At 39.7% G+C, this 23,947-nt stretch overlaps 1 protein-coding gene across 1 annotated transcript; it reads left to right on the top strand.

Moving 5' to 3' along the window:
- Window positions 1–1,905: 1,905 nt before the first annotated feature.
- On the top strand, window positions 1,906–22,588 carry LOC103049294 (C-terminal-binding protein 2). Its single transcript, XM_007420339.4, has 9 exons — window positions 1,906–2,254; window positions 4,754–4,908; window positions 5,437–5,581; window positions 7,083–7,289; window positions 10,699–10,913; window positions 17,323–17,453; window positions 17,567–17,694; window positions 19,102–19,222; window positions 19,318–22,588. Exons 1-9 carry the CDS (start codon window positions 2,206–2,208, stop codon window positions 19,484–19,486), a joined length of 1,320 nt encoding a protein of 439 aa, XP_007420401.1. The 5' UTR covers window positions 1,906–2,205; the 3' UTR covers window positions 19,487–22,588.
- The last annotated feature ends 1,359 nt before the right edge of the window (window positions 22,589–23,947 follow it).

Genomic DNA, 23,947 nt, shown 5'->3' on the forward strand with positions numbered 1-23,947 from the left:
CATTAATGTCCAATCCTAAATATCTCTGTTTTTGTCATCTATGTGCATATAAAGATCTTAATAGTATTATCATATACCATCATCTCTTCCCAAAGATAATAGAAAGCACTTTCGTATCACTTATATTTCCCACACACACATTTTATTTATTATTAAATTTGTATTCCGCCCATCTTCCCCAACAGGTGACTCTGGGCAGCTCACTATTAAAATCAAAAACCCATAAACAATTAAAAATACCCCATAAATAATTAAAATTAATCCATTAAAAGTCAACTGTAGAACAAACTCTATACATAAATACTAGAAACATTCAAGATGATGGGGGGCAAAATCAATACCCCACAAGCCATCTCCACTGATGCAAGCCCCCATCCAGTCCCCAGGCCTTCTGGCAGAGCCGGATTTCACACCTTTCCTAAAGGTCATGAGAATGAGGGCACACTGCACCTCGGGAGGTAGGTTGTCCACAGAGCGGGGGCCACAGCAGAAAAGGCGCTCTTCCTAGATCCCACCAGTCGAAATTCCTTGACTGGTGGGGTCTGCAACATGCCCCTTCTGCTGGACCGAGTGGGGTGGGCTAATATAAGGGGCAAGACATTCCCTTATATAATCTTAGTAACTTCCTTATTCATTCCTAATCAACAATTTTGTTGTTCAGTCGTTGTGTCCGACTCTTTGTGACCCCATGAACCATATCGCGCCAGGCCTTCCTGTCCTTCACTGCCTCCCAGAGTTTGCTCAGTTTGATGTTCATTGCTTCGGGGATGCTATCTAGCCATCTCATCCTCTGCCGTCCCCTTCTCCTTTTGCCTTCAATCTTTCCCAGCAGTCACAACCTATATTCATTTTTACTATTAAGCAACAATAATCTTAGTGACATTGTCATACAGTTCTGGTCCCACAACACAGAAAAAATGACAAATTCTTAATAGATGTCCCTATTAGATGGGAATAAAGCTATTCCCATCTACATATGGGAATAGCTTTAATAAAATTGACTGCTTTTTAAAAATTAAACAGGAAGCTTTGTGTTATAATAATTTGAAATTGTGTTCTAATCCTATCAAGTGTTGTTTATTGGATGAATTGCATCCACATTAGTTGTCAGCTTAGAACTTTAACCTACAGCATAATATGGGAAGATAAAAACAGCAAAATTAAATCCAACATTGCATAGGCATTTGTTTTTCTCTGTGACGAATGTTTACCAAAAGTCAGCATTTTGCTCTTAGCTTTTGAATTCAAGAAATATCCTGCTGTCTGCCTATAAAGCTTTATTTCACTCCACGGAAAAGACTTAACATTTTTTCTCCTTCTAGTCAAGTGTAAAAGTATAGCTGCCAGACATATAAAAATGTACATGCAACCAGAACATGGAAACACAATTCTTGAACTGATGCTATGTTCTCTCTCAAACCTGGTTCTGTTATTCAACAAAAATGAAGACTGACTAAAAATGTATTCTAATGTACACTTTCACATAAAATATATATTATACATTTTACTTCATTAGTGGGAAAACACCTATGCTTTTACAAGATTAGTATGCATAAATCTAATAAATTCAAATATCCCTATAATGTCACAGGATTTTATCATGCACAGCTTTATAAGCCCTAGAGCCCTACTAATATTTTTGAACCTTATATAACATCACCCACAAAAAAAACAAAAAACAGATTATTAGCTACGTAAAATTGAAGGGGGGAAAAGCAGAAGCCAAAGTGATCAGATACTGCTGATGATACCGGTAATCCTTTTCCGCGGAATCCACGTTTATCATGATTTGAGAGCAGACCGGAAGTGTGGGGGCTTTCCGACGCGACTCTATGGTTACAGAGCCAGGTACGCTCCCGTCGGGCTGTGCCGGGAATCTTGTTTTCCGAGGGCTCAGCCCAGCCCTTCCGCTTCCGTTTTGGAGGCCGGTGACGGGGGGGGAAGGGCAGCAACGGGGAAGAGACTGCCGGAGGCAGCGGGATCCTGTCGCGCATCGGGTGAGCCGGCCTGGCTTCCCCGCAGCCTCAGACTTTCTTCCCAGGGAGGCCCCCGAACCCAGGCCGACGCCGCCACCCGTCCTTAGGCGGGGACGAGTTCGCGTGTTTCGCTCCCCCGGCCAGGGCTGAGCTTCCGTCGCTCTCGCTTTCTCCCGCCTCGCTCCCCCTCTCCTGGTCAGAGTCGCCCAGGCCCATTTCGCTGTGTCCCATGGACAGGCACAAAGTGAAGCGCCAGAGGCTGGACCGCATTTGCGAAGGTAACCTGAAGTTCGGAAGGGATCGCAGGGCGGCGCGTCTCTCTAACCCGCGTATCGAAAGCTGCGGGAGGATTCGGACCTCGTGTCCCCAGTTTCTTTCCACGTGGTGTTGTGACAGAAGGTTGCTCGTGGAAGTGTTTGCGCCCGCCTGTCTCTGCTGTAAGGCGTTGTGAGCTAATCCTTCCTTTGAAAATGTGGATCCTAGAGCTATGGCCAGGTCCGCCCTGCCCATATACTGAGATGCCCAGATTACAGCACCAGTCCCGACCTGCTACTTAAAAACCGCGGTCTGTATCCTCTTTCTTTGGTGGAGAGAAGGTCAAGCAGTCAAAGAGCTACGCCTGTACTATTTCATCCCTTGTACCACCCCATGAAACCGGATAGCCTTATGATTCCCCACTTGACAGAAGGGGGAAAATGTCTGTTTTTTTAAGGTGGTCAAATATGTGAGGTGTCTCTTTCAAAAGATGTCATAGATAATTATTATTTGCCATTGGAAAAGGGAAATGTATGTTTTCTGTATTAATGTTTACCCTTTTGTCTTGTAAATTGTTATGATGTATCAAAAAATGAGAGTTGCTTAGCCATTCAGCCTTTTAGTCAAACCAGTTTTGTGCTGACTAAATCACATTTTGAATTGTCTTTATCTTTTACCCTTCACCTTCCTGTATTAAGTAGTGGGAATTGAGGGCCAATGTTTTAGAAGGTTGTTTTGTTTTTGTTTTTTTACTTCTGTGGGATATTATTTATTATATTTTTAAGACACCTAATAACTGAAATTTTCTCAGCAGATTATGAAGCTGTTTTTTAAAAAAATAAAAACTGTGTAATAATAATACAGTAAAAGCCAGTAAAATTTCCCAGGAAGAAATAAATGAAAAATAAATGATTAAAGGAAGCAAATCGTTGCATATAAGTTAGTCTTGCTGGGCACCGAAGCATGAATGATGCTATACAATGATACGTACATAGAGATAAATGACATTAGGTTTTCCTCAATTTGGTGTGGTTTACTCCATGCAGAGGTTTTTTTCTTTATTTCTCAAGTTATATGAATTGTATTATATTTAGTTGGGTTAGCATATCACACTATCCTATGGTTTGCTAAATCATGGTTTATTGAATAAATACAATTGGCTAGGCTTACAACTCACTAAGTCATAATCATGATTTACCAACTGTGCTCACACATCATGCTAAAGCAAAAACAAACTACATTGTAACGTAATGTGGTCTGTGGATTCAATTTCCATCTTTGAATTATTATATCATTGCTGAGAAGACTAGTATAGTATCTTGGAAAAATTGTGTATTTCATCATTATTCCCTCAGCTAGAAAGGAGTAAATTGTCTGAGTTCTTTTTTGGATGTAATAACCATTTCTTAGGTGGTTCTTTAAAATCAATTTTCTGCTATTCATGTTTATAAGTGCATAAAATACTAAATGGTTGATAAAAGACATTTGTATGGATGGTCACCACTATTCCATTCCCCAGAATTCTTAGAAGTATGTTAGAATACAGATGCCCACAGTATTAATTTAGTTGATGTTTCACATAGGTATGGGCAAATACCTTCCATCTTACTTTTTTGTATCTGAAAAGTTTAACTTTAAAAGCATTGTTGGATGCTCCCTTATACTGATCAGGCCATTGGCATACTTGCTCGGTAATTTCTGCTCTGATTGCACTAACCCTCAAGGTTCCAGACAGGGATCTTCCGAAGAATGTATAAAATATAGTGATAGAAAGTATGCTCTTCTCTGTATTAGGCAGTAATAATCTTTACTGCATAAAATACTTAATTTATGAAGACAGTAATATGACTGGAAATAACAATGCTGAAAAATCACAAGAGGCTTATCTATGGACCAATGCATTCTTTGAAAAATCAGTTTAGCAAACATAGGAGGCCCATGATAACTTAATCAGATAATTTATTTGAAATGGTATCCTTTTATTGCATTTGTAAGTTTAAAAATGTATAACCTAGATAATCAAAATACTTTGAATATTCTGGAAGGGCATTATGAGATAAAATTAAAAGATGAGGAATGGGATTTTATAAGAATAAAAGTATATAATACGTATTGCAGATCAGTTCTGTAAAATGATTGACTATACTTGACCGTGTAATGTATTACTGTGTGGTATTATTATTATTATTATTATTATTATTATTTTATTTATATTTCAAATTTGTCACTGCCCATCTCACTGTGGAGTGACTCTGGGCAGTTTTTATTATATATTAGTATATTATATATATTATTATATATTCAAACAAAAAAGAGGGATCTTCCCAATCTTATTGGAAAAATTGTAGAATTTGAATTTGAGATCTTTTGCATTTATAAGAAGTTCTCTATCAGTAATCTGGCTGTTCTAGAATTTTCCCCGGCACTTAAAATATTGGATGCCATAATTGATTCTTAGTGGGACTAGTAGAAGTATGCTTTTCACTTTTATTTGTGGGTGAATAATGCTATTTTTTTTGAAGGTATAAGACCTCCTATTGGTAATGGTCCAATGCCAGCCCGTCCATTGGTTGCCCTCCTTGATGGCAGGGACTGCACTGTAGAGATGCCTATCCTGAAAGATGTTGCCACAGTAGCTTTCTGTGATGCACAGTCAACTCAGGAAATCCACGAAAAGGTAAATGTGGGGGGAGGGGGGACGATCTCACTTTCCAATGAAAATTGGTGATTTGGTTCCAGAATTCATAAATGTTGCTTTGAGAGCTAGCCATTATTTGTAGTTGCTTTCTACCCTCGTTTTGAACCAAATTCTGTGGAAACCAATGGGAACTTCAGAGAACTGAGAAGGGGTGGACTTTTTTCTGACCCTAGCAGACTTTGTGGAAAGTGCATGCTGCACCTTGCTGTTCTGCTTAAGTGTGAAAGGCCAGTGGGACGGGAGAGAAACAGTTCTTTCTCTCTTTTCTGTGAATGTAAATGGACTTGGAAGAAAGGAGTGATGGTGTCTGTCCTTTTGTAGAAGCAATTAGATTCTCTTTATGTCTTTCATGTTCCTTTCCTTTCTTGGAGTACTTTGCAGTTCAGTGAACAGCAGAACATGGATCAGAGCTGGAAAGTTAAATAATAAGTGGGGTTGCGGAATCCTGAACTCACTAGTTTGAATGCTATGGAGTAAGCATTATTCTGTTGTTCTGTCTTCCCCTAGGTTCTAAATGAAGCTGTTGGGGCTCTGATGTACCACACCATTACCTTGTCGCGCCAGGACCTGGAGAAGTTCAAAGCTCTCCGGGTCATTGTGCGAATTGGCAGTGGCTATGACAATGTGGATATCAAGTCAGCTGCAGAATTAGGTATGGTGATCCCAGTGGAAAAAAAGAGGAATATTGTAGAGTGGGTGGGTGGGGAGTACATCCTTCCTCTCTGTGTTCAGTTTCTGGGTTCAGACTGAATTTTAGTCAAAAATTTAAATTCCTAACAGGCAAGTGGAATATTTGCTGTTATTATGATAAAGTTGCAAAGCTTGCTGTTGTTATTTAAAATAACTTTATATTGCTTTCATAAGAATATTAATTGTTTTAAGCTCTTACTCTTATTTTGGAAATAGAGAATTGAAGCTGAGACATAGTTACTTGCTAAAGACATACAGTATGGCTTGAAACCCATAAGTATAGTATGCTTATGCATAAGTATAAATGGAGCCCATGTATTGTCTATACACAGTTTCTTCAGGCAAGTGATCGTTTGCTTTCTTTGTTTAGAAAGCAATAGTCTAATTCTTTGATCTTAAGCTCTTTACTTTCAAATAATTCTCACTGATTTATATGGTTCTTTATTTTTTTTACAGGTATGTCTTAGAATAAGATGTAAATTATTCAGATAAACTGAGGTTACTAAATTCACATAACTGAGCCAAGTAATATGACTAAAGAAAGAAAAGTATAATTTAAAAGCAGAGAATGTTTCACTAATTTGCTTGTCTCAATATTTGAGAGGCTGAAGAAGTTTCTAATTTCTTTGGGTCCCAGGTTTCTAGTCAATACACCTCTTTGGTACTGAATTATCTAAATCCTTTTGAATGTTTGTTTGACCTTCAATTTTACACTTTTTTAGAATGAGAGTTGTGCCAAAATAATAAGTTATGATATGCCTGAGGAGAAGCAGTTCTTTAGTGTAATAGCTTCATATTGTAGAATGTAGAAAGTCCTTCCAAGTTCAGTCAGTTAAAATAGTTTCAAGTAGCAGGGCTAGGGAAGGCTCTGCCAGGATAAAAGGAACTAGACAAACTTATTATTTGACTTTTGTAATGCAGCCAAAAGCCCTCTCCAATTAAATAGTTCTGAAATCTGGTAAAAGTTACCTGCTCTTTTCCTGGTAACCTGTTAGACAGAGAGTAGGAGAGAATAGGTTATGTAGAAGGAGAAAGGAAAAGAAGAATGAGGGGCTGAAGGAACTTGTATAATACCTAAGTGGGAGGAAGGACTATAAGATTGTAACTATCTGTTGAAGAGAATGTCGGAAATCATATTTCTTAACTTTAGTTTTTTTCTTCTCCTTTTTCATTCCCTCCCTCCTTCCCTTTTTTTCTTTTGATTTGTCTTTTATTCTATGAAAAATTCTTAATAAGTATAAATTTAAAAAAAGAGAAAAGAAAAGGGCAAGGAGAAGTAGTCTCATCCACTAATGGCATTTGATTCTCACTGGATTACTTCTGAGGGAATATAATTGGCAGGCAAAAATAAAACTTCCTATCTTAGCCTACATGAAAGTCAAGTATGGGATCAGATTGATATAAAAATGCTGAGATTACATCAAGAGGTCAGCAAAATGTATTATATGTTCCCTTTTCCTTAGGCATTGCAGTGTGCAACATCCCGTCATCTTCTGTAGAAGAAACAGCTGATTCTACCCTCTGCCACATCTTGAACCTTTATCGTCGGGTTACATGGCTTCACCAGGCCATGCGAGAAGGAAACAGAGCCTCAAGTATGGAACAAATCAGAGAGGTGGCTGGTGGTGCTGTACGTATCCGTGGTGAGACCTTGGGCATCATTGGCCTTGGTAAGCAGTTAATGCTTTTTAGTAGTTCAGATAATGGTTTAGTGTGGTGAAACAGTCGAACATTGCAGTTTCTGTACTTCTCTCATGTGCCTGTTATCTTTCCTTCTTTAATGTTTTGAAGGAATTCATTGCTTTCCATTTAATCTGGTAGCAAAGATAGGATTTGTGCTTACGCTGCAAACCACAATTAGAAAGGCTCTTTGTTGAAGGTGAGAGGAAGATTGAATATATGAATCTAATCCTTCTTAACTATTTCTTAGAAATTTGATTGATAGATTACGTACCATCAAGTCAGTGTTGACTCTTAGCGGCCATGAAGATAGACTTTCTTCATGACTATCTGTACCTAACCTTGTCTTAGAAATTTGTCACACTTGAATTATTTTATTGAACAAGCTCTTCCAAGATAATGGAACCATTTTAAATAACATAATTCTTAATGTGCTAATGCTTAGATAATCAGAACAACAATATAATAGCTAACCCCTAAGAATGTCAGGTATACCCAAGTACTCAAATTCTTAGAATTCAGGAGAGGAGTACTGAATTGAATTGAACTGATTCAGGAATGGAATATTCTGTTCCCAAATCAGTGAATTTTGCCCATCTCTGGTGAGTAGGCTATTTAGGTCATTGTAGTTCAGTGACCAGACCATTTGTTCAGCGACCATTTGAAGTTATGCTGGTGCTGAAAAAGGAGACTTATGACCCGTCCTCTAAGTTGCAGCCATCCCAGCACTCCTGCGGTCACGTGATTGCGATCTGGGTGCTTGGCAACCAGTTCACACTTACTACTGGTTGCCAAGTGCTCCGTGATCACACGATCGCCATTTGCAACCTTCTCTGCTGGCTTCCGCCAAACAAAGTCAATGGGAAGCTGGCAAGGAAGGCCACAAGTCAGTGGGGTAAGTCTCCCACCCCCAGCCTTTCTTTGCTTGCACACACCACGCCCTCCTTCCCCCCTTTGCTCACAGACACCCTGTGCCCACTTTCCTCAGACTCCCTGCGCTCGCACACACTCATGTGCCCCGCGCCCTCTTTTCATGGCCTCCCTGCAATCGCACACAAGTACCCTGCACCCTCTTTCCATGGCCCCCCTGTGATCATACACAGGCACATACCCCATGCCCTCTTTCCTCGGCCTCCCTGCAATCACATGCAGCCTGCTCCCTCTTTCTTTGGCCTCCCTGTGATCACACACACCCCGTGCCCTGTTTCCACGGTCTCCCTGTGATCACATGCACCCTGTGCCCTCATTCCCCAGCCTTTCTGAGCTTGTGCCGCACCAAGTACCCCCTGACTACGCGCAGCCTCTCAGGGCCTCCCCCACCCCTCTGCGGCACCCCTGCGCTCTTTACCTGGGACTCCTTCCGCTTACCACTTAACAACCCACGCAGGTTACTACAATCAGGACTGCCTGGATTGCCCATCACTAAGCAATGTGGTCATGTGATGTCATGCTTTATGATCGCATCGCCTAGCAATGGCAGTCCCAGTCCCAATTGCAGTCGTAACCTAGGACTACCTGTAGAAGATGCTCTTTCATGGCAATGCTGTCATTAAAGTGGAGCAGGAGAATACTAGCTGTTATCTCCTAATAATTGTATTGCTTTTTTAAATAAATATGTTCTGATTCTTGGGCTCTACAAAAAATTCTGAAAATGGTTACCATAAAATCAAAATAAATGGTCACGTAATTAATTCTCTACTCCTTTCCATGGTTGACCTTCAGAATCATAACATAATACTGGCTCCTAGAAAAAAGTCCAATATATTTTTAATGATTAAATTGGAATGTCAGTTGCCGAATGACATGTCCACTAAGTGGTCTACCTACTAAAGTGCTTTGACTGGTGGTAGTTCTTTGAGGGCTCAGGCAGAGGTTCTTAATCAGTTGTGCTCCTTTAACAACCTCTTAACTTCTCTCCTAATATAAATAAAAATACCCAATTATTCACCCCATGCTGATGTTGGACAAGCAGTCTACAAGCTGCCACTCTGACTGAGTTTATACCTCATGCTAAGCCATAAACCATGGCTTATAAACCACTGATTGATTCATGAAAAACCAAGCAATCCATATAATAGTTCACACAGCAAGCTGCAATCACTCATGCTGCCTTAGATGAACATGTGTCCCTTATATAAAGTAAACTTCAGTCCTGCAAGAGCAGTGTTTGGCAGATACCTGCTATATATTGTCAACCATCAGTTTATGCTACCTTGCTATTGTCTATAATAAGGATGCAAAACCTGTGGTCCTCTTGGTATTGCTGAACCACAGTACATGGAAGTGCAGCTATTTAGATCTGAAGTGGCAAAAACCATTTTGGGTTTTAATATAGTTAAACTACAGTTCCAACACTTAGGAGGGCCATATTGAGGGATACTGAGCATAACATAGATTCTATTACTGAGTGATATAAAAATACAATAAATAGAATAATAGGGATGTGCAGCAATTCAGATCTGAAATAGGAAAGTTGCTTTGGATCTGGCATGGGTATCCTGACTGTAACCATCAGTGGCTTCTTAAAGAGGCTGTGCCTTTTCCTGGGTTCACACAGCAGCTACGTGTTAATGCCTCCTTAATGTAAATGCATATTTTCCTGGGACCATTTGGCAACTTTGAGAGCACCCATGCAGGATCTGAGGCACTTTTTGTGCCTCAGATCTGAATAGCTGCACGTCCCAACTGGACTGCAATTATTATTTCTATTTATTGTACTTTTATTTCTCTCGGTAACAAAAGCTCTGTTGTTCTCCGCATCCCTCACCATGGCTTCTCCTAGGAGATAGAACTGTAGTTCATTTCTGTATTAAAGCCCAAAATGTTGCCCCATTCATAAATGCACATCTATAATAAACAGAAATCCTCACAGACATAGGCAAAATATACCTGCACCACAGAAAAGCAAAAGCCTACAAGCACACAAGAAAAAATGGCAACAGTGTTACCTCAGAAAAATCAAATACCACCCCAATACAAACATCATTAAAGATCCCTAAATATATGCCCTCACCCCACCACAAACATTCAGGTAAGTTGTCCCACACCCCATGATTCCTACAAACATATAAAACTGTCCTTTACAGTGGCTAGAATATTGGGGATATGTCATGTGTACTGGCAGAAGAAATTGGAGGGAAAGCAAACTAAGCATTGGACAGCTTATGTTTACTTTGTCTGCATAGTTGTCTTTGGCCTGTTTGGCAAACTATGGCTAAAACAAATCCTTTCTTAGTATAATGCAGCATTTCTCAACCTATGCTGGCTAGGGAATTCTGGGAGTTGAAGTCCACATATCTTAACATTGCTAAGGTTGAGAAACACTGGTATAATGTGTCTTAGTATAATGTGTCTTATGCCGTGCTTAAGATTACCATATTTTCTTTTTCTTTTTTTAAGGCCGAATTGGGCAAGCAGTTGCCTTACGTGCAAAACCCTTTGGCTTCAACGTTATTTTTTATGACCCCTATTTGCCTGACGGAGTGGAGCGTTCCTTGGGATTACAGAGGATGGCCACCTTGCAAGATCTCCTAATGCACAGTGATTGCATCACATTACACTGCAGTCTAAATGAGCATAATCATCACCTCATCAATGACTTCACCATTAAACAGGTGCAGCTTCGCCCTGAGCTGATCATGCAAGTTATTGCTGTGCAGATTTCAGGAAAGTTGGGATTGTACAGACCTGAGTAGCTATTCTACTCAGCGTAGCTTCTTATAGAGTATATGAGACTCTGTGATTAGCGATTGCCTGTAATAGTTAAATTGGTTTTTAATCTGCATAGCACATTGCCATTTAACTAGCCGTGTTGCATTAGACAGTCGAGAACAACAACAGCTGGGTTCTCTTGATGGTGCTTCAGATTCTTTTCACGTTGTGCTCTTGCTTGTTTGCTGACATTTTAATTCTCCAGTTCAGTTTATACCAATTTAGTTTTCAGGCCATGATCTTGTTTCTCAGTCAGGATTCCTGAGAAGCAACGAAAGCTGGAATCAGTTTCACTGTAGTCTGTCTTCTCTCTTTTACCATGCAGAAGACAGTGAAAAGCAAAAGCTTCAAGGGTGATAAATTATGGCTTAGCTTTCCAGTATTTGTCCAGACTTTTGGATTGTACCCACATGGAAACCCCACTCCCTACATTTTACTCTTGTCTTCTTTCACCTTCCTTGCATGGAGAGAATGTGCCAGATGTGAGAGTTCGGTTGTTTTGAACGGAATATTATATTGTGCATAGATGTGCAAGAAGTCTCCTAGGTGCCTGTTCACATCAGGTTTTTAAAATTATTATTATAAGGGTAGTCACAGTATTAACCTCACTGGTCATTTATAGATTCCCAACCAGGAATCGGAATCAAGGCTCTAACTGAGAAGTCTTTGAAGTTGGAAGTTTAATTGTTCATTTGTTGAATAAAATAGAAAAAAGTACTTTTTTTCAATCAGCTTTAGCATACTTAGTCCTACAACATTTTACCCGCAGAAATAGTACTCATTTTTGTAAAAAAGGTGATGTGCTATGGCTAGATCCCTCAGTTTTACCCACATAATTTAGGAGTTTTGTCTATTTTCTCGGTTAAACTCTGTTTTTTGTAAGTCACCCAGAGTCCTCCATTGGGGGGAGATGGGTGGGGGAGAAATTTAATAAAATAAAATAAAACAAACAAACAAACCTAAGCATCTCAGAAGAATGGCACTATTTATGTTCACACATTGTGCTATTGTGTTGTTTCACAGAACACATTAAACCAAAACCAAACAATAGTGTAGTTTTAGTTCAGTGAATCTCCAAGTGTGGTCTGGGGACCCCTGGGGGTCCCTGAGACCCTTTCAGGGGGTCCACAAAGTCAACTAAATATTTTAACATTTCTCAGTTTTAATTTCTAATACAGTGCATATCAGTTGATATAACCCACCCACATAAACAAAAGCTCTTTAGGGTCCTCAGTCATTTTTAAGAATGTAAAGGGGTCCTGAGACCGAAATGTTTGAAAATCATTGGGTTAGTTCAATATATTAATGTAGCCAGTGGCACTCTAAAACTGGCCGCAGTCTTAGCAGAATCCTTGTAGCAGTTCTCCTAGCAATCCTCTGATACGTCATCATGTGGATAGGATCCTTGCTCATTTCATTAGTACAGATTAATGAAATGTTTCTGTCTTTTCATCACAGGATCATTATAAAATGTATTATCTGTTTTTCATAAGCCATTGCAAAAATGTACTTCATATAGTGCTATATGAGAGAGATTATTAACTTTTGAGGTAATAAGGACTTTACATTTCCGTGTAGTTAACATCAGAACATCTAGGAAGTAGAAATTACTCCTAGTCCAGCCCATTAGAAACACTTTCAGGAGAGATTTATGTTGCATTCTAGTTGAGCTAGATGTGATCATGGTTCTTAAATTTCTGAACAATCAGCTCTAACTACCATAATATGTTTTGGAGGCTATGTGTCTTTGTACATCACTTGAAGTTTGAGAATCTGCCCAGCATTTAATAACCTTAGTAGTAAGTAGATAAAGCAGAGGTGGTTACATGGGCGTACCAAGGCATGCCCATTACTGCTCCTGCTGCCACATTCTGGACCACATTTCTGTGTGGTCTTCATGGCAGCCCCATGTAGAGAGCATTTCAGTAGTCAAGCTGTGAGTTGACTAGGGCATGAAGGACTGTCTGAAGTACCCCCTGATCTAGGGAAGGGCACAACTGGTGCAAAGGTCTTCCTAGCTACAGCTGACACCTGCTCTTCAAGCAGGAGTTGTGAGTCCAGGAAGATCCCCAGATTGTGTGCCACCCTTGAAGGGGGAAGTGCAACCCCATCCAAGGTCAAAGATGGAATATCTCCAGGTCTGGGCAGTTCAAATACAGACAGCCACTTGGTCTTTGTATGATTGAGTGGGAGACAGTTTCTCCCCAGCCAAGCCCGTGCAGCCTCTAGGCACTGGGACAGAACTTCAACAGCCTCACTTGGCTGGCCCAGGCTTGAAATACAATTGGGTATCATCATCATACTGAATCCCAATCTGGCAGATGACCATACCCAGCAATTTCATGCAGATGTTGAAAAGGAAGGGAGAGAGAGTAGGACCCTGTGGAACCCCACACAGGAAGGGCCTAGGGATTGATCTCTCCACCCACAGCCAGATAAATTAGGAATCCTCAGAAGCCTTCTGCAACAGATTTTCAAGGCACAAATGCACACATAGGTCAAAACATGACACTGCTACTGGTACAAATCTGGTTGAGGCTTTCAGTTGGATGGCCTTGGCTTCAGTTGTATTCTTAAAAAGGTCCAGATAGCTACAACTTTTGCCCTTTTAGTTTGTGGTATTTAGCTGGAATGGTAGGATTGATTGATTGATGAAACTATGAAGTAGGTGATCCTTCTTTGATACTCAAGGATGCCCACAGCCTTCAAGGAACCTGTAATGGATCAACTTCTTTAAATAACAACATCATATTAGACCTTCAGGCTTATGATAAGTACAGGTAGTCCTCACTTAATGATGGTAATTGGGAGCGGAATTTCCGTTGCTAAGCAATACGGTTGTAAATTGCAACATCATGTGACTACACTGCTTAGCAATGGAAATTCCAGCACTTCCAGCTGCCATTGTTAAGCGAATCCCATACCATTGTTAAGTAGGACATCACACGGTCGCCATTTGTGACCTCCTGCCAGCTTCCCCATTGACTTTGCTTGTAGGAAGCTGGGAAATAGGTCACAAGTGGCAATCATGTGACTGCAGGATGCTGCAATGTTGTAATTGCAAGCCGAGCACCCAGATAATGGTCACATGACACTCTGACTGTTGTAGGTACAAGGACTGGTCAATACATAAGAGCAAATATGACAAGAGCTATCAATATAACATTCCAAATGCTCAGCAGAATAGTCAGGTTTTAAGGGATTTACAAAAGACAAGGAGGCTTGGGGTGTTCTCCATCTTGTGAGCAAGGTGTTCTACAACGTGGGAACAACTACAGAGAAGGCATGTTGCTAAGACCCCTGTCCCCCTCACTTCATGTGAAGTGGGTATTTTAGAATTTTTCCCTGGAAGAAGACACACAGAGTGGGCCAGATCTTGATGAGATAAATGAGATGGTATAATGGATTATAAGAACCCACTCTTGTCAAGAGAGAGAGTAGATTGATTCTTCTGAGATTTTGGTGGTATATGATGCCATTGACTGGATATCTTATTAGATAACTACAGTACTCTACGTTGAGAAATGATTCTGTTCATAAGTGCAGAATTGTTTCTGAAAGGTGGTACTGAGTGGTTTTATGCTTGGTACCTGGTAGCTAGGCCAAAGGGTTCTGTTCAGCCTCTCATGGTTTTCAACTTCTGTATGAAGCTGCTGAGAGATCATTGAAAGAATTAGGGTGAGCTACTACCCAGTTTTGTTTTTTATTGTCATTTGAGTTATAGAAACCCACATAAGTGCTGTTTTTGAAGACAGTAGTAGGTTGCGTGGGGCAGTAAGTTTGAACTTAATTCTAATGACAGATGTCATTAGACATCTCTGGCAGGTAATTTTCAGATCGAAGAAGTAGGTAGGTAATCTATTCTGAATGGGATTGCACTTCTCTTAAAAGAGAAGGTGTACAGTCAGGTCCAGAAATATTGGGACATCGACACAATTCTAACATCTTTGGCTCTATACACCACCACAATGGATTTGGAATGAAACAAACACAATGTGCTTTAACTGCAGACTGTCAGCTTTAATTTGAGGGTATGTACATCCAACGCAGGTGAACGGTGTAGGAATTACAACAGTTTGCATATGTGTCTCCCACTTGTTAAGGGACCAAAAGTAATGGGACAGTATAATAATCATAAATCATACTTTCCCTTTTTAATACTTGGTTGCAAATCAGTTGCAGTCAATCACAGCCTGAAGCCTGGAACGCATAGACATCACTAGACGCTGGGTTTCATCCCTGGTGATGCTCTGCAAGGCCTCTACTGCAACTGTCTTCAGTTCCTGCTTGTTCCTGGGGCATTTTCCCTTCAGTTTTGTCTTCAGCAAGTGAAATGCATGCTCAATGGGATTCAGGCCAGGTGATTGACTTGGCCATTGCATAACATTCCACTTCTGTCCCTTCAAAAACTCTTTGGTTGCTTTTGCAGTATGCTTTGGGTCATTGTCCATCTGTACTGTGAAGCGCCGTCCAATGAGTTCTGCAGCATGTGGCTGAATGTGAGCATATAATATTGCCCAAAACACTGCAGAATTCATCCTGCTGCTTTTACCAGCAGTCACATCAATAAATACAAGAGAACCAGTTCCATTGGCAGCCATACATGCCCACGCCATGACACTACCACCACCATGCTTCACTGATGAGGTGGTATGCTTAGGATCATAGCAGTTCCTTTCCTTCTCCATACTCTTCTCTTCCCATCACTCTGGTACAAGTTGATCTTGGTCTCATCTGTCCATAGGATGTTGTTCCAGAACTGTGAAGGCTTTTTTAGATGTCGTTTGGCAAACTCTAATCTGGCCTTCCTGTTTTTGAGGCTCACCAATGGTTTACATCTTGTGGTGAACCCTCTGTATTCACTCTGGTGACGTCTTCTTTTGATTGTTGACTTTGACACACATACACCTACCTCCTGGAGAGTGTTCTTGATCTGGCCAACTGTTGTGAAGGGTGTTTTCTTCACCAGGGAAAGGATTCTTCGGTCATCCACCACAGTTGTTTTCCGTTGTCTCCCGGGTCTTTTGGTGTTGCTGAGCTCACCGGTACGTTCCTTCTTTTTGAGAATGTTCCAAACAGTTGTTTTGGCCACACCTAATGGTCTTGCTATCTCTCTGATGGGTTTGTTTTGTTTCTTCAGCCTAATGATGGCTTGCTTCACTGATAGTGACAGCTCTTTGGATCTCATCTTGAGAGTTGACAGCAACAGATTCCAAATGCAAATAGCACACTTGAAATGAACTCTGGGCCTTTTATCTGCACATTGTAATTGGGGTACTGAGGGAATATCACACGCCTGGCCATGGAACAGCTGAGAAGCCAATTGTCCCATTACTTTTGGTCCCTTCACAAGTGGGAGGCACATATGCAAACTGTTGTAATTCCTACACCGTTCACCTGAGTTGGATGTACATACCCTCAAATTAAAGCTGACAGTCTGCAGTTAAGGCACATTGTGTTTGTTTCATTCCAAATCCATTGTGGTGGTGTATAGAGCCAAAGATGTTAGAATTGTGTCAATGTCCCAATATTTCTGGACCTGACTGTATATACCTGGGAACTTCTTGATTCATTTTTATCACAGAGACTCAAGTGGCCTCAGTGACATAGAATACCTTTTTCCAGTGTTGGCTGATGTGAAATTGCCAGTCTTCTGATATCCTCTGATATGGATTGCTATAATGCCATTTATTTTTGGTTATTCATGAAAATAATCCTGAAAGTATAGTTGATCTAAACTGCAGCAATCAGGACACTGGTAAGTACAGCTATCAGAAGTCCTATTATATTGAACTTGAAAGACTTGTCACTGGGCCAGAGTCAAGGTACTGATACTGAATTACAAAGGTCTAAATATTTTGGGATTAGTTATGAGAAAAGTGATTCACTCTATATCTGTCCATCTTTATTCTTGGATCAGAGGGGAAATTTTCTTTTGTGCAAGCCTTTGTATTGTTGAGGTAGCATACATTTTTTTTTAAATACGTTTGTCAATTGCTAAGGTCCATTGGAATAGATGTGGTAGGATTTGTGGAGGTTTTATTCATATTTATTGCTATTTGGTTTTAGTTGTCTTGACACTTGTTATTCATGTAAGTCATCCTTAGTTTGAAAAGAATAGGAGCAAAAAGTTTGGATAAACTAAACAGATTAATGTATATACAACAGCATTACCTGGGACATTTATATAATGGCAAGACACTAATGAATTAAATGAGTAAATACATTTGAATTTTACAATGATCATTTTCAGATTGCTGTTTACATTTGATCATTGAAACTCAGTGGCCTATTCTATATTTTTCTGTATAGATGCGTCAGGGCTGCTTTCTGGTGAATACAGCTCGGGGAGGTCTGATTGAAGAGAAGGCTCTAGCTCAAGCCCTAAAGGAAGGGAGGATCAGAGGGGCTGCTCTTGATGTCCATGAGTCAGAACCTTTCAGGTAACAATTACACTATCAGGCCTTTGTCATTTTTCAATAGGATACATATCTCTCTGCATCTTAGAGCCACCAGCGATCATAATCCAAAACATGCCTGTTTCTCTACATCACAGTTTTGCTAATGGGCCCCTAAAAGATGCTCCCAATGTGATTTGTACTCCTCACACAGCCTGGTACAGTGAACAGGCTTCTATTGAGTCGAGAGAGGATGCGGCTAAGGAGATCCGAAGAGCCATCACAGGTAATTGAAAAACCAGCTCTGTAGTTGCTTCCCAAATGACTTCACTGGACTAGGTCTGTGTAATAGCAACAGGTTATGCACAATTTTGTGCGTGACAAAAAAGTAATTTTTTGTCCTTCCTTGATTTTTTTTTTAAATTGAGAGCCAATGGGCTCTATTTGGTAGTGTTTTAAATGCCATAGTACCTATGGACACTGCTTTTTTGATCCCTAGTTTTGACTATGAATGTTTAACTTTTTCAAGTCTGGGGATTTTTTCAAATCTGTTTATGTGCATATATAATCTTCCTTGTCTTCCTTCCAGTGACCACTCTAAGTCACTGGTTTCCTGTTGCCATTGGCAATAGGAAAATAGTAATCTGGCCAGATAACTAACTGACCAGAAGATTGCTTTGTTCCATGTCATTAATGGCAGAAGGAATAAATGTACAATCTCCTTTGAGTCCAGCTCAATTCTTGGTAATTTCATGGGGACACAGTTTTTTTACAAGAGTCCTAAATCAGCTTCCATCTGGGATATCTTTACTCCCAAGGCTCGCTTAAGCCCTGGATGTTCCTTGGAAGTCTCCCATCCAAATCCTAATCAGGCTTGATGCTGCTTAGCTTCTGAACCCAGAGAAGGTCAGCTAGGTGCTGCCAGCAGAAGAGCCACTTATCTTTTTCCTCAGCTACATCTCCAAGGTTGAATGTGGTTGAATTGTTCATTTGTAAGGGTTTTTTAAAATCTTGGGTAATAGTAGGAGCCACTTGCCTGTAGGACTAAAGCAGAAGTGAGCAGGCCCACACCACTTTCTTATCTCACACACTTCATTCATAGGGAGATGCATGTCCATTCTTTTTCTTTATCTCTCTCCCTTCATCCCCACCCCTTTGAAACAATTGTGGAGAGTTGAGTGTCAAGCTTATTTATATGCAGAAAACAATTTGCAGAGATCACAGTGCATCGTGAGAGAAAAATGAATCCTTGCCTTTTCAGTTGTAAGCCCCCATCCTGGCACAGTAATATCTTTTTATTTTTTTAATTACAATCTACTCGTTCAACTGGAAATTTTTTTAAAAAAATGTAATTACTGGAGAGAGGGAAAAAGAAAAATCATGAGCCAGACTTATACATACCCAGTTTAGAGTTAGCTGCTGTCTTTGTAAGGAGTGATCATCTGGACATTTGTTTTAAATGTATTGGACTCATAAGGTACATAGCAAGGGCTCTTTTTATGACTCTTATTTTGCAGAGAAAACAACTGTCAGATTATTAATGTGTGCATGATTTGCTGTGTTTTTTTTTCTTGCTTTGTTTACCTGCCCCAAAATTAGCAAGGTAGTCAGGGGAACTTTTGATATGTTTTGGAATGTATATAAGCATGGATATTGGCATAATCATTTTCTTCATTTGTGGACTTTGACATAGGTCACATACCTGATGGTTTGAGGAACTGTGTTAACAAGGAATACTTGCTTTTAGCGGCTCAGTGGTCTAGCATTGATCCTGCAGCTGTACATCCAGAGCTTAATGGAGCTACAGCTTACAGGTGAGATACATATAACTGAAATTTTTAGCAGTGAAACCTTCAAGGGGTGCTTATCAAAGTGACTTGCAATTACGATATGTTTCTTCTTATGACAGGTTTCCTCCTGGAGTAGTGGGAGTAGCAACCTCTGGGCTGCCGGAGCCACCAGTTGAGGGAATTGTAGCTCACAGCATTCCCTCTGTGTCTCACTCTGCACCACATACTCCTTCTCCAGGAGAGTCAAGCAAATTGGAGCCAGACAGAGAAATCTCCACTGACCAGTAGCACCTCTCTTGTCTTATTCAGCCCTTAAAATGAAACAGGGAAAAGCTCCTGTTTTTAGGACATATTGTGACACCCCCTCCTCTCCTGGACTGCTTCCTCAATGGACAGGAGAATGCATTTCATTGTTGGCAAATTCTAGCTCTTGCCTTTAAACAGGTATTTTTATAATGGATTTAGTTTAAATCTCTTGGTGAATCTCTTTCCTTACCTGGGGCAATGAAGTAGTGATTTTTCATTATTTTGGTAATGCTTAGTTTTAACATGCAAGTTCATATACCCCTGCCTCCAGTATGTGATACAGAGGAAAACAGTACCGAACTGAACAGTACCTGGATGAACACATGAATTCCAGTGATTTCTATGACTGGTGTGGTTTTTAAGGTGATTTCTTAGGTTGAATATCAGTTAAGTCTCAGGTACAAGTAATAAAAACACTGTAATGGGATAGGGTGGGGGGAAGCTGTGCATCTGGATTGCTTGATAGAAACAAGTGGAGTCCTTGCTCAGTTGTGAGCACTTACTGCTTCAATCCTTCCTGCATGCATTAACTCGATGTGGTTGTTGAATGATTTGTTCCCAGGGGCTCTGGATAAATAATTACAAAGACCAGAGTGGATGTGGAATTCTGCCTGGAATTTGTGCTTAAAAACATTTACAGAGAATCAGTTGAATTGTTTTAATAGTTAAGATGCTTGGGGGGTTACAGGAAGGAGGATGGTTCAATTGAGATTTGAGCCCAGCTCAGGGAATGAGGACTCAGCTCCACATAGGGAAGTAGGAGGAGTTTCAGAGCTCAAGGCTTCATGTTACAGGATGTCTGCCTACTAATAGTGCAAACTTTGCAACAACAAAAAAGATGAAATCCTAGAATTTAACTTAGGATCAAAGTCTTTCTGACCTGTCTTTTTATAGCTTCAAAGGCCAAGCTAGGATTTTTCCCTTTGACTTTGTCTAGTGTGAAATGTATTAGGGATGTGTGCATTCAGTCTTCATATTTTTTACTCCAACTCTTCCCTGAATTCCTTGTCCTGCAACAAACACAAACCAACAGATCTTATTCTCAAGCCTGCAGCTAGCTATGCAGATTCTTCCTGACAGATGTAGTTGTTCTATTCTATGACAGTTTCTAATAGGTTTTCTAACTTGAGTGTGTTTTAAATGAGGCATTTAAACCCTATATAGAGGCAGAACTAGGGTATAATTTGTTGGGGGGCAGGGGGAGAATTGCTTATTCCTTAGCATATTGTCTACACAGCATATATTTCATCATGAAACAAAATATTTATTAATGTTCAGATATATTATTTTTATGTTGCTTGGACTTTTGAGCATGAAAAATTATGTTTTTAACCAGTCTACCTAAGTATACAGCTAAGAGATGAATTTGGAGAGTGGCAATTCCTCTTTCCTAGGGATTGTCTTGGTTTGGTTTGTGGTGGTTTTTTTAACAGAACTACCAGCCAGGCAATCTGGAAAAAGGTGAAGTAGATACCCGCCCACTTCAATCTGCGCTTACAGCTAAAAGTTAATAATAGGTTAGCACATTCCCAAGCTTCAGATTGTTCTTCAGACTTAAATGTCAGTGGCTAACTGGCAGGTGCATATCCCCTTTAATATGAGTGAGATACTAATGGAGAAAAACAAATCTAATTTTTGTATTGTCCAGATTCAGTTTTTTGCTTGAGATGGCATATTCCCTGATAGTATGTGTTATGTTAGAATGTAAGTTGGAAGTGTTTGATATAGTGTAAGCTCTGATAATGTGGGAGGCACAGTAGCTTTATAATGGCATGGATGATTATAATTATGTGTTTTAAATTCAGATACCTCTTGGGATGCTCAGGTTTTTTAGCAGTATCTGGGGTGGGGTAAATTAACACGTTAGTACTACATGTGTGACACTTAAGTATAGGGGGCCTTTCAGTGAACCTTCAGAGAACTTTTATTTAGGGCAAAAGCAACAACTATAGCTTTTTATGGAATCTTTGTACTAATTTCTAACCAATTAAAAACTGGAATTGAGGTCCAAGCATAATTTAATGTTATCCCCTAAGAAGGTTGAGGTACCAGGAGTGATGATGAAATGGCTTACTCCCTCATCCTTCTCCTCCTATAAATTTTCTTTACTTTCTCTTTCCCATTCTAAAAAATTAGAACCGTAACACCATTATGCATGTAGCCAGGGTTGGACAGCTCTGAACCAGGGTAAAGATGGCAAAAGGAATGTATATTGAAAGGAATCATAGGATGTGATGCTACAGCTTATGTAGTTATGTTTGCAGTGTCCCTTGAAAAACTGCTCTCAAGCTGAGTAACAGCCAGATTTAATGGTGTGTATTGATGTTCATGTTCCATGTATTGAAGTGGAAAAACTAATCTACAAAATATAAAAGATGTATGTAGTTGTTTCCAGTAGGCATATTTGAGATGTTTTGTTGTGACTGAGAAGGCATAAAAATGGAGGGTAAGGGAAATGAAAATTAGATTGTAGGAAATAGTAGCCATAGAAAAAGCAGAGAACTATGAAAGATCTTGAAGCCCTAGAATGCCATTTTTTTTTAGTTCTCGAACTTCACTAGTTGATAATACATCAAGTTGTTGGCTACAACCATAAGAGCATGAATATGCTTTAAAAATGAAAGCTGGGATTCTCAGGATATTAAGTTTAACTAAAGATTCTATACTTGTATGATGTCAAGTATACACACTGCCCTGGAAATAAGCCTCTGTATATTCTTAATCTGATATTGGTGTATATTTCACTGGCCTCTTGCAACCCATATGATATCACTGTGGCTTTATAGCTGCTGTTTTAAGTTCTAATGACCCATAGGTTGAATGTTCCAGCCACAGGTGTCTACAGCTAGCCACAATGATGCCAAAAGGAAGAAATGTGCATTATGACATCATGACACAAGCTCCATGCTTTTGTACTTGCACTTACATTGCAATGCACATTTCATCACTTGCCTCCCTTTGTCCACCCATGTATGCCTATGATTCCAGCTGTAGAGACTTGGGAAGTAAAAGCCCCAGAATCATATTGTGTTTCTAGCAGAGTTCATCGGCAACTGCTTTGTTGCTGACTGTTTCTGTCTTTTGTTTTCAAAATTTCTAATCAAGGTTCCAAGCTGTGGGATTGCCCAGAGTCTCCTATCTTGCCTGTTTCAGGGAATAGTGTAAGATACACTCAGTTCATGGTGGCAGCCTATATTAGTAAGCAAGATATTTTTTACACACGGATACCTCTAAAGATTTATAAGATAAAACCTCCAAAAGGAGAAAAACTGGGAAGATCTCAGCTGGTTCAAACTGAGATGTTTGTTTTGATTAGAAACTATGCTATTTGGCATATTAGAAAAACATTAACAGTAGTAGAGTTGCAACAGTCACCTATTGCTGGTGGAGCATGATTTAAGTCTTAAATCCTCAAAAATAACCAGTATTACCCAGACCTATATTTGGGAATTTAGAAATTTTGAGCTTACCAGAGTAGCATTAAATATAGATTCATATCAGGTTTTAAACTTTAGCTAATCAAGCTTCTGTTCCAGAAAGCTGGACAGGCTAGATCTGATGAAAGTGCTCCAGTTGCACATTGTGATGTTTTTGTTTCTTAGAATTAACATTTGCCACAAAAAGGGGTAAAGTTGGACATAAATGCTAAAAGAGAATTTTCCTCCTGATACCAAACGTTATTCAGTAACCCCTTAATGTGTTTAGACATGCAGCTCCCAGCTCCAAGTTTTATGCATGCTAAGGAAGAAAGAAATTAGAATAAAAATTCATTTTAAATCTTCCTTCAAAATTAATGTGGAGCTTAATCCCAAAGAATGTCTTTTCATAATGTTATTGAGACAGGAGTGCTCTGGGTCATGCCAAGCTTAATCTGCAAGAGGAGTTCACTCTGTCCTATTCTGCTTGTCAGATTTGCTGTTGCTGACCAGCTTTTTTTTTTATAGAGGACTCAGAGTTTCAGAAATATATTTTTGTAGACAATAACTAAACTGTGAAACTTAATAAGGCATGTAAAAGCATTTCCAACAATGTTTTCCTGTACAGATGTTTCTCCCTTCAATTCCCTCTTGGCTTTTGTTAGAAGTTTGACAGTTTCTTGAATATATTTTAATAAATATTTCGTTTACGGTTATGTGAGTCTTCTCATTTCAGTGTGTGGCTGCTTTAACTAATACTGATGGAATCTTATATCTTTAAGTGCTGTCTTATTGTCTAATTGTGCAAGTGTACATTTTCTTTTCCTTAAAATGAAAAAGCTAGTAAACCTAAGGATGGGTGAAGATGTAAAATAAACCTGCTATGATGAAGGTGCTGTTGATGAAGGTCCCAAAACAATTCATGGTAAGCTGTAAATGACTGTGTGAACATTGAGTACTCAAACTTCTCCCTTTAAATGCAGCATCTTCCACAATTTGTTACAGAAAACTGATCTTTCTGTTCAAA

The sequence above is a fragment of the Python bivittatus genome, unplaced genomic scaffold (genome assembly GCF_059951505.1).
Source record: "Python bivittatus isolate LINGU-HERP-01145 unplaced genomic scaffold, Pbiv_v1 ctg000080_np1212, whole genome shotgun sequence".
Lineage (NCBI taxonomy): Eukaryota > Metazoa > Chordata > Lepidosauria > Squamata > Pythonidae > Python > Python bivittatus.